Raw genomic sequence first — 18,193 nt, forward strand, 5'->3', positions numbered from 1 at the left:
TATAAATGAGTGCTTTGATGCAGATTTTGTAGAATGTAATCAAATGGAGGGTGATGGGCTCCAGAAGAGGCACTGCTTTAGCTGGTTCACTGAGGACAGCATTTAAAGAACTGATACTTGATTTGAAACCTGAATGGTGAGAGGAGGTAGTCAGGTGGATATCTGGAAGACAGGTGTTCCAAGCAGAAGGAACAGCAAGTGTATAAGCCCCTCAGTGGATGAGCTTGTCATACTCGAAGGTTAGATCATTATTGGTAGTGACTAGTGAGTGTCTAAGAGTACTGGGAAACATTGAAAGAATTTAAAGCAAGAGAATGACGTGATTTAATTTATGCTTTAGAAAGTTTACTACTCCAGCTGCTCCGTAATAAAGAGGCTGTAGGGTAGGGGCAAGAGTAGAAGTAGGGAGATTACTTGGGTCTGTTTCATTTTGACAGAATAGAGAGACCATTATGACATGGATTAAGGTAATAGCAGTGGAGATTATGAGAAGTAATGGGATTTAATATATATTTTTGAGTTAATGCTAACAGAATTTTCTGTTGGAATATCGATGAGGTGTGGGGAAAGAGTAGCACTATGACTGTAGCAGTGGAGTAGATAGATGGTAGTACCATTTGCTGTCATGTAGAGGGAAATTGCCAATTTTGTAAGACATCAAATGGAGATATTGAATAGACAGTTGAGTATGTGAGTCTGTCGCTTAGGAGAGAAGTACAAGCTTGAGATAAAGGGGATAGTGCCTGTTTCTTAGGAACTTGTAGTTTATGGAGAATATAGATGTAAAAAATGTATTGCACATGTCATAAACTTATAATGAAAGCCATAAAAATGTACAGTAGAATCATATAGAAGGAAGAATCTAACATCGGAGGGATCAGGGAGAGCTTCACAAAGAAGGTGACGAAAAACATATAAGCTTTTAAAGGTAAAAGCTTTAGTGAGGGATTCAATAGAGTGCTATTGGTATAAAGAACTATAGCTCAATAGCAAAAAAAAAAAAAAAAAAAAATTAAAAAATGGGCAGAGAATCTGAGCAGACATTTTTCTAGAGAAGATATACGCATGGCCAATAGGCACATGAAAAGATGCTCACTATCAATAATCATTGGGGATATGCAAATAAAAACCACAACGAGAATCACACCTGTTAGAACGACTGTTATCAAAAGGACAAGAAATAACAAATTTTGATGAAGATGTAGAGAAAAAGGAATCCCTTATGCACTGTTGGCTGGGAATGTAAATTAATATGGCCTCTATGAAAGCCAGTATGGTGATTCCTCAAAAAATTAAAAATAGAGCTACCTTATGACCCAGCAGTTTCACTTCTGGGTATTTATCTGAAGAAAACGAAAACACTAACTCAGAAAGATATATGTACCACCCTCTCCCCGCCCTGCTCATTACAGCATTATATATGACAGCCAAGATATGGAAGGAACATAAATATCTGTTGATGGATGAATGGATAAAGAAAATGTGGTACCCTGACTCATTATTGTGTGTGTGTACATATACACACACACACGCGTACATACATACAGTGGAATAATTTTTTAGCTATAAAAACAGGAAATTTGCCATTTGTGACAACATGGATGGCCCTTGATGGCATTATGCTAAGTGAATAAGTTAGAAAATGACAAATATTCTATGATCCCACTTATAATGGAATCTAAAAACAAACAAAACTCCCAAAAAACGTGAGCTCAGGGATAGAGAACAGATTGATGGTTGCCAGAGGGTGGGTGCTGGGAGAGGGTTTGAAATGGAGGGGCAGTGCGAAACGGGTGAAGGGGGTTAAAAAGTACCAACTTCCAGCTATGAAATAAATCACGGGATATAATGTATGACATGGTTATTGTAGTTAACAGTACTGTATTGTATATTTGAAAGTTGCTGAGGGAATAGATCTTAAAAGTTCTCATCACAAGAAAAAAATTTGCAACTGTATATGGTGATGGATGTTAATTAGACTTATTGTGGTGATCATTTTGTAATACATACAAAACGTCCAATTATGTAAACCTGAAACTAATAATGTTATATGTCAATTATATCTTGATTAAAAAAATAATGTTATTAGCTTCAAATAACAGAAAACTTCCAAATGCTTAAAGACAGTGTATTATATAAAGATTATCCCAATGTAGGATAGCTTTCCACTTGGTTAGTTCAGCAGTTAAGTGGCTGCACCAGTGACTGAAATTCTCACTGTCTGTCTCCTTTGCCATTCTCAGCTTGGTGGCTTTGTCCTCACTAATCTCCCCTGTAGTGGTTATCAGATGATTGCCACAATTCCAGGTGTGACAGGGTCCAGCATTAAAAAGAAAGACTAAAACCTTCCCCAGAGCCTTCTAGTGGACTTCCTTTATGTCTCATTGGTCAGAACTGGTACACAGTTGGTTTTGACATACTTCATGGTTGAAGGATAGGGTCATTCCTTGCAGAGTGGTATCTGAACAAAATTGCATTCCTTTTACATGTAGGAAGTGAGGAATAGATTTTGAGTGGACAACCAACATTGCTCACTGCAGTCAGGTATACAAAGTGAGGATGGCAGTCCCAATGTAAGGATCAGCTGCTCAGAGACAAGGATGCTATCATAAAGGACCTTAGAAATCTGAGAAAATTGAGCTTTGTGTGAGAGGCATAAGGTGTGTTAGAGATATTGAAGGTAAAGAGCCAGGTTGGGATCATATTGTGAAAGGCCTTGAATTCCCTGAAAAGGGGTTCAGACTTTATTTCTCTAGTTAATGGGGCAGCTTCCATGTGTGGCAGTGGGACAAGACTGAAGACTGGGTAAGAGGCTGTTGTCGTAGAGTCCACGCGTGAAATGGACAGGACTGGAACTGCAGGTGGTATGTAGCGATGTGGGATGGAGAGAATAAGAGGAGTTTAGAGAGAGATGGATGGTAGACTCGCTATATTTAGCAACTACTCAGATGGAGGAAGATAAGAGAACGGGATATGTTGACATCTAGGATCGTTCAGAGACTTCTTTTCTAGTAAGGGCAGAAGTGGAAGAGAATGAACTGGAAGAGAACCTAGAAATCAGGTTAATTTCCTCATTTTACAAATTAGAAAATTGAGACTTAGAAAGGTTGTGATTTGCCCAGGGTTAACCAGCCATAAAAAATTGTTTTTGAATGGATCAGTTAGAACACACGTTATTTAAATCTTAGGTCAGCAGGCATTCAGTCTCAACATACTTAACAACTATAAATTGGCACTTATTTTATTCATTTGAACTTGAGCTCTCCTGGCAGAACATAGCATAACTAAGTTGTCATTTGCCAATGTTCCTTTTATGTAAAAGCTGGAGAAAGACTATTTTAAATGTGTCAAAAATAAAGATATCCTTATGGTATTCTTGGAGTCTGAGGATAGCAATTCCCTTCAGAAAAGAGGAAAGTGATTATCCTCTCAATTCAACTATCCAGTTACTGTTGTGTTTTCATTAAATGTAGGAAACCTATACTTTCTTCATGTCACATGGACATGGCCTGTAAATATAATTATTTACTATCTTAATCGTAGATACTTGGCTAAGGAAAAGATGATGACAACAAGTCCAAAACTGAAAGGGATTTTTCTTTATGTGCAATCCTTAAAATCTCAGCTCTGGGATTTGCCTTCCTCCAGCTACTACTAGATTCCCTTTTCCTCATTCTTTTTCAGCTACTTGGGCCATCCTGCTGTTTTCTGAATCCACCAAACATGTCCCATTTCAGATCCTTAGCACTAGCTCTTGTCTTTGCAAGGAACAAATGTAGGGAACCAGGTGCCCATATGGCGTGCTTCTTACTCCCTTCAGACCCGACTCCAGCATCTTCCTACCAGAGCTCTCTGGACTGCTGTATATTAGATAGCAACCTGCCAATGCATTCTTACCCCCCGATCCTGCTTTATCACCTGACATTATTGTATTGATTTTTCTCCCTCAACTAGAATATAAAGTATGTGAGGGCAGGCATTTGCCTCATTTGTTTACTATAGTAGCCCCAGCACTGAGAACAGTGTCTGGCAAATAGCGGGTGCTTAATAAGTGTGTATGGAATGCATGAATGAATCTAGAGGACCAGTCATGTTATATGCTTGCCCCTGAAACACAAGCACAAGTGCTTGGGTATCTGAGTCTAAAATCCTTCATATCAGTGATTTCTAAGTTATTCTGGAAGCTGCTTTCAAGGATCATCATGCAGAAGGGAAGGGGTGGGGTTCTACTTCTCATTTAGAAGTTTTGTTTCAGGTAAAGATGAATGGCTGTTGGAAAGCACTTCTTTAAATTTAAGATGCAATCTCTAAGCTTAAAGTCTTAAAAAGCTGCTTGCCATATTTATTTTGTGATTTCTCTGCCCATGATCTGTCTGAGCAGCATGTTTATCCTTTTTCTTAACATAATTTTTTAAACCTTATTTTTGAAAAACTCATTAATTAAGAATAACTAGTTTATCTAAGAAAACGTTTCATATCAAATTATTCTTTAAATAAGTTTGTTTAATGCTAATGTACATAATATCTAATTCTATAAAATCAGGATATTGAACCCTTGGGATGTTTTTTGAATGTCTTTTGAATCTCATGGTTTGAGACCTCTGGTTATTTAAAGCAAATGCACCCCACCCCACCCCTGCACACACTCACTCTCAGCACACCCCCCAACCCCCTGACCCTTTAGTCAGACATGTGGCTTTAGCAGCTGTTTGCTTTATGTTTTTTTTTTTAATAGCATTCCTTAACTATGAGAAATTAGTGCTCGTTTCTATTTTTTATTCAATTTTAAAAACTTTGATAGGAAAATGACCCACTTTGGTTCTTTCCTTGTGTTGGTAGAAATAGTATCATATCCTATATTTAGAATTGATATCTTTTCATTCTTATATTTTGTGTACAGAACTAATTTAGCTGAAGTGGATTACATAAATTAGAACGTAAGGTGTTCCATTGAGAGCTATTTTATGGCACTCGTGCGTATAACTGACAAGAATTTTGAAATACTGTTTTCTTAATATTACTATCATATAGTAATTGAACAATACATAAAGTACACTGAACTGTTTTTATGTTATGGAGTGTTTACAATGTTTAGGATAGAAATGGTTACATGATCTTATAATTTAGTGAATAAAAAAGATACATAGTCAGAAATGTGATGTAAATATGCGTGTGATGTGCATGACATGTCAAGTAAAAATAAACTTTGCAAGTTGAGCCTGAGAGGAATAAGTAATTCAGGAAGCTAAACTTTTAAGTGCTGAATATTACCATTTAAAAAGACTTTTTATGAAAGTCTTTTAAAAAATGTTTTGTTTACATACTTAACACATCATAGACTTATTTAATGTATTTCAAGTGAGTGAATTATTAAGATTGATCTGTTCATAGGTATTGCCAGGAATTTAGGTGTAATTTTGTAGGGCATCAGACTGGATAAATGATCACTTCAATATGTGAAGTGAATATTTAAATACCAGTTTTCTCTAATCTAGTTTCTGAGCTATACCTGTGATCATACCATCAGTGTTTCACTCATGTTCTTTGGACCTTTGAGAGCCCAGATGTCTACTGTACATATACATTCACATATGTAAGAGGACCCCATGTCTTGTATTTGTAAATTACAGTATTATGTTTGACTTTTATTGGGAAAATAAATAGAAAAATAATTGTTCAAATGTATTGAGGTTTTGAGTGATGATTCAAAAATCATTGGGAATGACCAGGTAGAGTGAGCTAAGTAGTGAAATTTCAAGCTTAAACCAAGAGAAGATCAGTTTAATTCTTTTCTAGTCTTTAAATGTTTTTAACACTGTGGCATCTCCCTTTTCATTAACAGATGTACACTGGTCAGCGTAGAGATGGGCCTCTTGTACTTATAGGCAGTGGGCTTTCTTCAGAACAACAGAAAATGCTCAGTGAACTTGCAGCAATTCTCAAGGCTAAAAAATGCACTGAGTTTGACAGTACAGGTGAGGATTATTTATTTATTTTTGGTAGAAAAAAATTTAAGTAAGTAATTCCTTTGTGTGACTCCATTGAGATATGGCTATATACTTTGAATCTCATAATAAACCTAAAATATTTTTATAGTTGTAAACTACTTATAAACTGAATTTGTTTAAGAAATATACTGTTCTGTCCTAAACTAACGACAAAGTTTTAAACTTTGTCGTTAGTTTAGGACAGAACAGTATATCAGAAGAGCAAATTTATGGGTTTTTCAATGACTGATAAATTATAGTGCATATGATACTTTACTTCTTCAATTTTAATTTGAAAATAAAAGGAAAATTATATTTGCTAATGTGGCTTTAAGATATGTGGTTTATGATCTGATTTTTCATGTTGGTTGCCTTTGAAGAAAATTCAGATTAAAGTTTATAAAATGTAGACTAACTAGTTATAAAAAGCAGACTAGTTAAAGAATTATTTTGGTTTATATTTCTGTTTCTCATACTGCTTTTTCTTTGTAGTAACTCATGTCATTGTTCCTGGTGATAAAGTTCAAAGTACCCTGAAATGTATGCTCGGGATTCTCAGTGGATGCTGGATCCTAAAGTTTGAATGTAAGTGTTGGATTTGGGAGAATTTAAAAATGAATTAAGTAGACTGAATTTCATTTTTCATATCGCACTATTGCCAATAATTATTTAAGCACCTTATGTTAATTTTCTTACCTCTGATTAGTTACTGCGTTTTATAAAATCTTCTCATATTAATAGTATCATTTAGTGTTCTTGGTAAATGTCTACAAATATGTTCTGGTTTTAAAGTCTTCTTTTTTCCTACTATACCAACTATTTTAATAAAGAGTAAACAGATTATGTCATTGATGTTAAAGCCCAAGCAATCCATATTACTATTAAATAGTATATTTAACTTAATAAATGTATGTTTTAAATATAATGCTATGAAATGTAAGTGATTTATTGCTATCCCTCTATGATTTCTATAAACTTGCATGCAAAACACCGTTTTGCTTTCTTAACTAATCCAGTATATTTTAGGAAGCTGCTGGGCAATTTGGACTGCCTTATACTACCTGATTTGGGGCAGTTACACCAGCTATTATCTAAACCTCTGCTGAAAATGTATTCCCGTTACCCACACGTTAGTGGTCAACACCACCACCGTGAGAGCTGCCTTTCCCCTTCCCTGTCTTACTTGTTTGCCTTTCTTAGCCTTGGCTTTGCTTAAGACTTAAAACTAAATAAAGAAAGAAGCTCATACAGAGTTATTTCTACTCTTTAATAGCTAAAGTATCTACTTTGGATACAGTGGCTAAAATAGGACAATGGATTGACCTTTTCGGTTAACTAATTGTTTAGAAAGAATAGTGGCAGCCAGGGGGGTTATAGGAGGAGTCCCGTGATCATGCATTTGAGTCTCTTGATCCTACCGGTGGTTACCTTCCATAAGGCTACACATACGATTAAATAATATAGATCTTTATACATGAACACAACACATCACGAGTGCTGTATAACTGATGAAATCTGAATAAGCTGTATGGATTGTATCAATGTCAAAGTCTTGCTTTTGATATTGTGCTGTAGTTGTGTAAGATGTTAACCTTGGACACTGGACGAAGGTGCATGGGACTTTCCTGTACATTTCTTTGCAACTTCTTATGAATCTATAATTATTTAAAATTAAAAAGTTAAAAAAGAATAGTGTGTATTTTTGATGAAACTTTTTTTTAAAGATGCATCAGAATTAGTTTTAAAAACTTTTATGGTTTTGTGCTTTGAAGCTTTTTGGTAGAGTGCAGTGCTTGATTTATTAGATCTTAATTATTAATTTAATATGTTTGAAGTTGATTTGGTGTGTAAAATGGTTTCGTTTTAGCAGTTGGTATGCATGTCCTTTATGCAGCTACCACTTTTGTTGTGATGCTAGTCTAGACTGATAAGGTCTGATCCAGCTAAGTGGCTATGACTAGTAATGCCACTCTGTCTGTTCCCATCAGTGAGTGTTACTAGTCTCTCTCAGTTACAATCAGTTTAAGAAGTAGGATAAGCAATTGGACTGACCATTTACATAGTAAAGTTTCTCTTTCTGTTTCATTCCCATTTTTGAACCTTTTTTTTTTCTTTCAAATCTATGGTGAGTCTTACTAGGCCTCAGTGTTTAAAAATTGATTTACAATGTTTCTATGATTATAGATCCTTTTGTACTGAATATGTGCCAGAAATCTTGCCAGTGGTTATAGGAAGAAATAGATTTTCATAATAATAAGGTATCGGTAATAAGAATCCATGAGAAGTTGGTAATGTTAAGGCATTTACCACTTACATTGAGTGTATAGTTCTTGTGAATTTGCCGAACTTGCATCTGGTTACGTGCGTAAGCTGCATGATTCATGTCCATAAAATCTGCCTTCTTTAAGAATTGGAAGTTTTTGTCAATTTAATGGCTTGGCCGTGTCATCTTTATATAAAATCACTGATGTACTCAAGCTGACATAATAGTGTGCTCTTTGGTGATTCTCAACAGTAGTGAATAACATATTCTAATTTTAGTAGTTCTTTTAAGATAAAGATGGATAGAATCTCTTATGAAGTTCATATCCTCATATTTTCTAATACAGAATCCAAAGAGAAATAGGTTTGAGACAATTACTTTAAATAGTCACTGGGTTTATAAAAAGAAGGCAAGAACTCTCAAATACCTTCTTTCCATATAGATATATATGTCTTACAGTTTCTATATTGTTCTTCATGTTAGGCATATAGTTTGATTTTTAAAAAAATGTTCAGAGCTATTCAAAACTATCTGAAAACCATCTATATTAAAGAAAGATGAGGTAGACCAAAGCTTTCAAAATTAATTGTAAAGACTTATGACTTATTAAAACTAAATCTTATGTTTGAGGATATCCTGGCTTAACTATATAGAAACTTTAATCCGTTTCCCATTTGACTCGAGAATACTCACTGGCAGTGCTTGCGTCTGCAGCGTTTGCCCCAAGATAACACACAGATGATGGTCCTAACCATACCGCCAAAGTTTGCCACAAAATATCTTGCTTTTGTTATTTTCACATCGCTCTAGTATATTGATAGTCTTTGGAAATAAATGACATCATTCTATTTATAGCATTCTGTTTTTGCCAGTGGTATTTCCATTTACAAAATATAGTAATTCTCGATCGCTGAAAATGTCAAATCATAGATATTCTGCTGTGTGTTGTTCCATACTTTTAAATTTACCACACACACACAAAAGTTTTTAAACACTGATCATCATAGACATTTCTGTTACATTAGGATTAGAAGAAAGTTCTGTTTAGAAGTAACGCCAAGAACAGTTTTTATATTTAATTTCACATTGAAGACAATTTAGATTTGCTTCAGCCTCAAAGAGGCTGATATTAAATTAATGCTGGCAGCAAGCTGCACTTTTTTTTCCTAAACAGGAAATAGGTTAATATATCTTTTTATGGGGTTTTCCATAAACTACGTAGATTCAAGAGGAAATTTTATCTAAACATTCTCTATAGATAATTGACTTATTTAACAAGTTAAAGAAATTTAAGTTAACAAAAAGGATAATTATCCAAATTTAACTATTGAAGTTTTTTGTTTAAATGTTCGGTCTTAATTGGTTAGTATCTCATTACATTGTATATGTAAAGTGTGTTACAGCGTTACAGTTAATGGACTTGGCATGAAGATTTTTAAAATAGGCCATAATTTTACTATTATACCAGCCATTCTGTCTCATCATATTTATTTTACAGATATTTTACAGAAATGAGAGATAGAGAGAGGAAAATTTCTTTCTTCAAGATTAAATTGTGGCTGAAGTTCTGTTTTAGTCCTAGTTTTGATGCTGATTCCTCATAGGCAATTTATAACTATCTATGCGTAAGGCTGAACTTTGGTAATGAAAAAATAGAAGATGCACAAATAAGTCATTTTATTCAGCTCTTAGAGTGTGAATAAGGTGGAACTGCATCCTAAAGATATAAACGAGCCTTCAATAAGAGAAAATATCTTTTATTGACCTGTTCTTTTAGTATACTGCTTTCAGAATTTCCTCTAGCCTAACCTTTTTATAAAAAATTGAATTCTGCCTCTTCATTTTTCATCTCATTGTGAAGAGGAGAGCAGATGGCTGTCATCTTTTCTTATAAGTAATCTCTTCTTTTTCCCCACTCTCATCTAAGTTTAAATAAAATTATTGCTGTAGAAGTTTGAAAGTCTCAACACTAAGGGAATTGCTGTGGGAATGTGCCAAACACTTGGCATTGGACTTGTGTCTGTGAGGTGAGGAAGGGCCAGATAGGGTGGTTTTTGTTTTAGTTGAGGAGGATGGACCTAAAAGACAATCATTACATCATCATTTTATAAATGACCTCATGATCAGATTAACATGCTTATACTTTTCTATTAAAATTTGTTTCTTCAAATGGCTCTTGAGAGTGCTGTGGAATTTAAAAAATAAATGTATTTTTTTATATTTCAGACTTTGTTAATTATTATAAAATTAACATGTCAAAGCTTTTGATAAACTAAGATTGATTAGGCAACTTTATGCTTGCAGAAATCTTTTATAAGAATAAAAAAATTAAAATGAACATCCTTGATGTAATAGTTTCACTTATGAGAATTAACTCTCGGCAAGTAATACAGATGAAAGAATAAAACTATTTGCATTGTTATTTCTAATAGCAAAATGTAGGGAGAATAACCTATATATGAGAGAATTAAGAGAATTCTGGAATGCTGAAAAATATTCTCTGAAGAAAATCACATCTTTATATAATTATTAAGACTGACGTATTATGAAAAACAAGATTTTCAACTTTAAAAAGCATAGAACAGCTGTATCTTTACTTTCAACAATATGTAAATATGTAAATGCATACAGCAAAGAGACATAAAAAGAAACCAGTGGTAGGTAAGTTAGTGAGGCCTGTTTGTTTATAACAGTTTTAAAAACAATGTGTCTGGTAAATGAAATTTAAGTTCTCCAGGAAGAAATTCAACTTCTCAGTTCTGATAGCAGTTAGAAAGTATATCTTCCTTTAGTCTTTTCTAAAGAGAAATTGGATGGATAAGGGCCTCAGTTTTAATCAGGGAAATTAGAACCTTTATGTCTATATTTCTCTAGTTTGATACACCAGACCTTTTATACCCGTTATGCAGACCAAGCAAATACATTTTGATATGGCGATCATCTTAATCAAAACAAATTCTTAGATCAATATTTGTACTTTAAATATATGACTAAAAAAGAACACATATGAGTTTTTAAATTATTAAGAAAATTTTGGAATATTAGACTGAGTTTGGTCTTTAACCATATTTATAAAGAGAATTATTTTAATATTATAATTTGTAATACGAAGTTTTAAATTGATATTCAAATTTTGCCCAAGAAAATTTTATGATATGGTAATATATTTTTGTGACAGAATTGACCTGATTCTTGGTATGCATTAAGTAAAAGAGAGTATGAGTAAGTATGTGTGTAATTAAGAGTACCAGCTTATAAACTAGCCAGAAATAACCAGCTGTTAAATGGTATTTACATGGAATCACAAAATCTAATGACCCATGACAGTATTTTCTATGATATCCCAAATGCAGATGTTTAGAATGGCATCAGTGGAGCATTTAGCTTTTATTTTACCTTTTCAGCCTTCATTTCATTGTTCTTTCAATCTTTATGGAGTTTCATAATATTGGGATTATGTCTTCTTTTTCTTGCCACCCAGTTTTTCAAAAATTGCAGTGAGAATATAAGTTGATTTTTCATTTGTTTGTCATTGTTTTAAAAGGTTTCCTCATGTGATTGATTTTCTTTTTTTGTAAAGTAATATCTTAGCCTATTTGACTAAAAAGCCTAATAGAAAAGCATTTGAAAAATAAATTCTTATGTTTTTACAGCCTGGGTGTTAATTTTTAATAGAATGAGAAGGGAAATTCTTCAATGTTTATTTTGCTAATAATGCTGTTATCTCGAGTTACTTAAGTGCCTGGTTTAGATGTAATGACATTTATTAGGACTTTTGGTTTTGACATAAAATGATATTTGATGGAATTTTTTTTTCTGGACATTTGGTGGTGACTGAGTGATATTTAATCCGATTTTCAGTGCTATTGCAGTTACAGATCTAGATGTTTTTTGATGGCATGAGTGGGGCATTTAGTACTTTTAGTTTTGACAGTAGCTCCAGAAGCGTAACAACTTTTTAAAATATGGATTTATTTACTGCTCAAACTTTTGAAGAGAGTGAGCAAATTCTGTGGTCTTCTGTGGAGGGCTGTTTAACAGATCGCCATACTGAAGTTTTATTCTGTCTTCGTTGATTCTATTCTGTAATTATTTATGTGTAGCTGTGAATTTAGGAACCCCTTTTTCCCTATCCCCTTTCATTTCTGTGATCCTTTGTTTTTTCCTTCTAAAATGACAGGAAGTGACTAAGTTTAATAGAGATCCATGAACATCATCAGTGGTTCATGCAGCTAAAATGAAAATCCACATTTATTGATATATATTCTTTGATGAGGTAGGAAGTAAGAGTGGTTACTAAATTTAGAATAAAGGAGTACCTTCTGTAGAGTACAAGATTCTTTTTTAAAAAAATTACTGTGGCCCAGAATTCATAAGCTGCATTAGTATGCAAAGATTCCAGGCTTTGCTAAGGTAGCCAGAGCAACCTTAATGACTTGGAGTTAATGACTTTGAATTAGGCAGGACTTTGGGAATTGGGTTTCTTACCTGTATATAAAAAAAGTAATATGACCCAGTCCAAAGGAAAGCTTACTTGAAATAGTAGACGTGATCAAGAATACATCTAGACTGAAAGAATCTCTTAGTTTTAATAAGATAAGAAGTTCATGCCTGTATTTCTGTAAAATGATAGCTTCAGTCAAAATCTTAAAATATAATGAAACATGTAAAAAGTAAAAAAGAGAATATAAAGCATATCTTTTAGAAGGATATAGCATCTTGACATATTTTAAAGTATCGTTCTGGAATATGTAGAAATCTGTTTATATAAATAATGACTCTCATGTAAAGTTATTTGAGTCTGAAAATTATTAGCTTAGAAAGCTAACAAGTGATCTTGTATATGCTTCTTTGAAAGAATAGGAGTTCATCTTTCTGCTAAACTATGTAGTGACAGATGATAGAATAATACAGACTTTATTAAGTACATTATTACAAATATAAAATATATTTTGGTTAAATTTTAAGAAGTATCTTTAAATTGGTGAGCAAGGGCCTATTTTAAAATCTTACTGTGTGTTACAGTATATATCATACTTTAGATGAGTTTATGTCTAGGAATGTTGTGAACGGTCTGATATTTTTAACACGGAAAATAGGCTTAAGAATTCTTGTTGCAGTTTAACTTTTACGGAGTAAATAAAACCTTAACATATCATCTATTATATAGAGAACAAAGTGGTTTCCAAATGGTAGAGACAGTTGGAAGGCTGAGTGAAAAAGGCGAAGGGATTAAAAACTACAGATTGGTAGTTTCATATTGGTCACAAGGATGTAAAGTACAGCGAAAGGAATATACTCAGTAATATTGCAAGAACTATATATGGTGCCAGGTGGGATCACTTTGTAAATTATATAAATGTCTAACCACTGTGCTGTATACCTGAAACTAATATAAAATAATATTGATTGTCAACTGTAATTGAAAAATAAATAAGTAAAAAATACAGTATCTGCAAAGCACTATAAAGTGAAGCACAATAAAGGGAGGTATGCCTTTATTCATATTTTAAAAAATCTATTATTTAGGCTTGCTTGTTAATTAGGTAATGTTATGGCTGGAAGATTCTCCTACTTCCTTGATGATGTTAATGTAGCACCATTTAAATCACTGAAAGTTTATTTTAAAGTATTTCATTCTTGTTTCTTCTTTAGTAAATCAGTACATTTTATCTAAAATGTTCACCAGTAAGTTAATATGAATTTGTAATTATTTTAAATGTACCGAAAAGTACATCTTTATTCTGAAACTCATAAGGTACAAATTAGAGCGGCACCTTTGGCAGCAGTGAGATTAATGAAACTCATTGATTCGCTGAAGACAAAGCTGGATGCATTGTTCTCCCCACACGTCCAAAGTAGTCAGCAGTTTTTGCCATTCGTATACCCTTTGGCCAGCTTTTAAAAAGAATGATCCTCCTATTATTCATTTATTAACTGTTTATGTGATTTATTGCCAAAAGAAGTACAATATATTAAATCTGAATAGAGAATGCCTGGAGTTTTCTGAGATGCTTTTTAAAAATAAAATAAAGATTAAAGAAGAATAAAGATTTTGAACTAATCTAGGAACTGGAAGATATATCAGTTCTTATTTCAGTTATGTCACTGGGAAAACTGCTTAAATATCTTAGGACTTAAAAGTTTCCTTCTCTGTGAAAGGAAGAGGTTGATTAGATGAAGCATCAGGATTTTAAATTGGCAGTTAGAGGGGCACAGCAGATACAGTTTATGTGGTTATGTCCAGCATAAGCATTTAATTTTTGTGTTTTTAAGTATAATGTGCATTTTCTCCACAACTTTCTACCAGTTAACACCAGGTTCCTCACATGTTTATGTAATCCACTGGCCTTCGTAGGCATTCGAGTTGCAACCCTTTGACTAGATGTCACTCCTGGCTTTCAAAAAATTGATAGTTTCTATGCTATGACTGCAACTCTAACAGAGCACTTTGTCACCATTCAAGCATGTTATAGACCTGGAAACTGTTCCTTAGTTTGTGTGTGGGGAGGGAGAGGAGTGGTACAAAACACTGTATTTTCCTTCTTCTTTAGTTGTTATTATGTGACAGAAAGTTAGCACATTGTTACTTGGACTAGGAGAATATCCAAGGGAATGTATTCTTCATTCAGCTCAGTAATTGTTATTAGAGCATGGATTTTTCTGCCTTACTTTACAGTAGCTATAACAATAGCTATAAACCTGAAAGTTTTATGACTTGAGGTGTATTTATACTATAAAAGCACTAGCATCTTCCTGCGGAAGTGCCATGCTACCTTCTTGATGTCTGCCATCTCATTTCTCTTGATGCCATGTTTATCTCATTCTGGTATCTTTTAAGGCTTAGCTCTGTTGATTAGCTAACATCAGCACATTGCCAGGATCAATAGATACCATTTTAATATGTTTTTTTGGCAGTAAATAAACTCATAAAATGGATAATCAGCCAGTATAGACAAAGCCCATTTTTTTATTTCTGTAATTGACATTAGCCATTCACTTGTTACAGTAGATTTCATAGGAGTATTCAGTGTTAAGTCCTTGGATTTACAGGCTATCATAATCATTTATCTAAAGATTCTGGCCTGAATGCTCTGCAAATATCATTAGGAAAGGAGATTTAGGAAGAGGACTACTTGCTTAAAAGATAAAAAGTAAAAGTAATAGTTTACATGTAAAATAATGAGTTTGAGATAAGTCACTGATTTAGTTAGACTGCTGATGTTTTGGTGGGGGTTGGTGTTTCACATGGAAACATATATGATGTAGCCAGCAGGCACACTGGTAGTGTTTTTGGTATGATACTTTGACCTAGGCAAAAATTTTATTTTGAAACTAATTTTCAATAACACAGTAAGGTTAATGTTTTAATACTAGTTTCATTAGATAGTTTTTTACTCACTGAGTATTAATTATAGTATTTATAAATATAATTTATTACATTCAGAAAGCAAACAAATTTTGCAAAACCACGATATTTACAATTAATTAGTAAGAAGAGTGGGATTTAGAAATTCAATGTAGCAATCTTGGCTGAATATGATTTTTATATTAAAAACACTGGGGAAAGAGATAGGAGAGCACAAGCAAAACTAACAAATTAAGAATCACGTGATAGGGAATTATAGGTAGCCCAAGATCGAGTGTTGAGTTTGAATATGCATTGATAGTCCCGAGTTAAGAAAACATTTAGTTTCAACACAGCTCTGTTTTTGAAGAGATGGAACATTGAGTTGTTAAAATCTTCTGACTTTTATAAGTTAAGTAGCATTTTCAAACATTTCAATTGAAGTAGCTCTAAAGCATTGGAAATATTCAGTAAGTCATCTCTAGAATGGTGACATCAGTGTGTACCTGTCAAATTCCAGACTTGTCTTAGTCTCTGTGCACTGTTTATTTTAACAACTACTGTGGAGTCTCTGTTATGTGGCCAGCTGAGCTAGGTGGTAAACCAATTTCCTTAATGTCAGATCACTTACAGTCTAACAGGAGAGTAGACATGTCTGAAAATGAGCAGTGGGAATGATGAGCACTCATGTTCAGATCGTTGTAGGCTGAACTGAATGAGGGACTTTTTATTCACCTTCGTTTTGATAATTGCTATAAATAACGTTAGATTTTTATTTTTTTGTGTATGAAATAGTATATTGATTTAGGTGTTTCAGAAAGAAAACTAACATTTGTTAGTGTTCAGTACTACTTCATTGCTCAGTCCTCTGAAGGAGAGATTTCTTATATTTTCTTTATATGAAAGCCAGTTTTATTACATTTTGTTTTGGCATAAGTAAAACTTCGATTTCTATTTTGAAACAAAATCACGAAGAAAACCCACTTAGGTAAATTGTTTAATTTCAATGAGAAAGAAATAATGTTCAGTTGGTATTTATTTTGCTTTTATCCTTTTTTTTTTTTTTCTGTCAGGGGTGAAAGCATGTCTACAAAGAAAAGAATATGAACAGGAAGAAAAATATGAAATTCCTGAAGGACCACAGAGAAGCAGGCTCAACAGAGAACAGCTGGTATTTTTCTTTTGCTACTACTTTCATTGTTCTTATTATAACTGAATATTATTATCACCATCAGGAAAAACTTTTCCTGTCCTTTCAACAAGTACAGGTGACTGATTAAAATTTTAATTGTACTTATTTCAAGCACTTGATTCTGAGAGATGGTCACGGTGAGCAGTAAAATCCAGAAGGTAATAATTTCATACCGTTAATGGGTTTTTGGCATCTTAAACATTCCCATAAACCTTTCAGAACCTGAGGTAAGTCACAGATACAGGAAGTAACTTGAAAGAAAACCTACAGGTGCTGCTCAGATTTAGTTACATAAGTCTTTATTGCTGTGTCCTGCAGTTTTAATGGATGATATTCCATTATCCTATTGCTATATAGGTAAGTATATTAGAAATGATGAAGAAAAATGTTCAGAGAAGGGCATTGTGAAACTATTTTTCTTTTTTCTTTTTTCTAAAGCACACAGAAGTACGCTTTATAAAAAGTACGTTTCATAGCTAATGGATCCCTAGCCATGGCTTTATAATCTTTTGTGCCCCAGGGAATACATCCCTGGAACCCTGTGGGCCACACCCCGGAGCACTGTGGCTGCCCTGGAAACCTTAGGTTGGTAATATAGGGACCTGAATATGGATGGGCAGAATTGGATAAAACTCCATGGATAAGATGTTACTGTTACAATTAAGTTTAGCCCAGTATCACTGATGCGTATTTTATATACCTATGGAATTTTTGGGTTATTAAGTTCCACAAAATATGAATAAACTCTCTGATAAAGGAAGCTTAATGAACAGTTTTTGTTTGCATTTTTGGTTTTTTACAAAATTTACCTGAAATCTGAGGAGAGTAAAAATTATCTGAGATGGTGACTGATCTTAGGGGAAAAAATTGTAAATAAGAAACCTATAAATGCATGATTATTTTCATGACCCGGAGAGTTTACTTGAAATACAGCTTGTCCCAGCACCTCCTTGAGTAACTGCTTAACTGCTCGTGACTATTAGTTTTTATTCTCATTTATTTATAGCGTTTTAAAATATTTTGTTTTGCTTTTAACAAGTTTTTTTGTTTTTGTTTTTGCTTATTTCAGTTGCCAAAGCTGTTTGATGGATGTTACTTCTATTTTGGGGGAGCCTTCAAACACCATCCAAAGGACAACCTTATTAAGCTCGTCACCGCAGCTGGGGGCCAGATCCTCAGTAGAAAGCCCAAGCCAGACAGTGACGTGACTCAAACCATTAATACAGTCGCGTACCATGCCAAGCCAGATTCTGATCAGCGCTTCTGTACACAGTATATCATCTATGAAGACTTGTCTAATCATCGCCCAGAGAGGGTTCGGCAGGGCAAAGTCTGGATGGCTCCTTCTAGCTGGTTTATAGATTGTGTGATGTCCTTTGAGTTGCTTCCTCTTGACAGCTGAA

The 18,193-nt window shown here is 33.7% G+C and overlaps 1 protein-coding gene across 1 annotated transcript in view; it reads left to right on the forward strand.

Annotated features, from left to right (window-relative positions):
• Positions 1-18,192, forward strand: part of BARD1 (BRCA1 associated RING domain 1) — a 72,881-nt gene extending 54,689 nt beyond the window's left edge. The window contains exons 8-11 of the mRNA XM_011358646.2: positions 5,843-5,975; positions 6,480-6,572; positions 16,672-16,769; positions 17,860-18,192. Of these exons, the coding sequence (XP_011356948.1) occupies positions 5,843-5,975; positions 6,480-6,572; positions 16,672-16,769; positions 17,860-18,192 (657 nt within the window). The remainder of the gene's footprint in view (positions 1-5,842; positions 5,976-6,479; positions 6,573-16,671; positions 16,770-17,859) is intronic.
• Position 18,193: the final 1 nt, after the last annotated feature.

This window comes from Pteropus vampyrus, unplaced genomic scaffold, assembly GCF_000151845.1.
Source record: "Pteropus vampyrus isolate Shadow unplaced genomic scaffold, Pvam_2.0 Scaffold42, whole genome shotgun sequence".
NCBI lineage: Eukaryota > Metazoa > Chordata > Mammalia > Chiroptera > Pteropodidae > Pteropus > Pteropus vampyrus.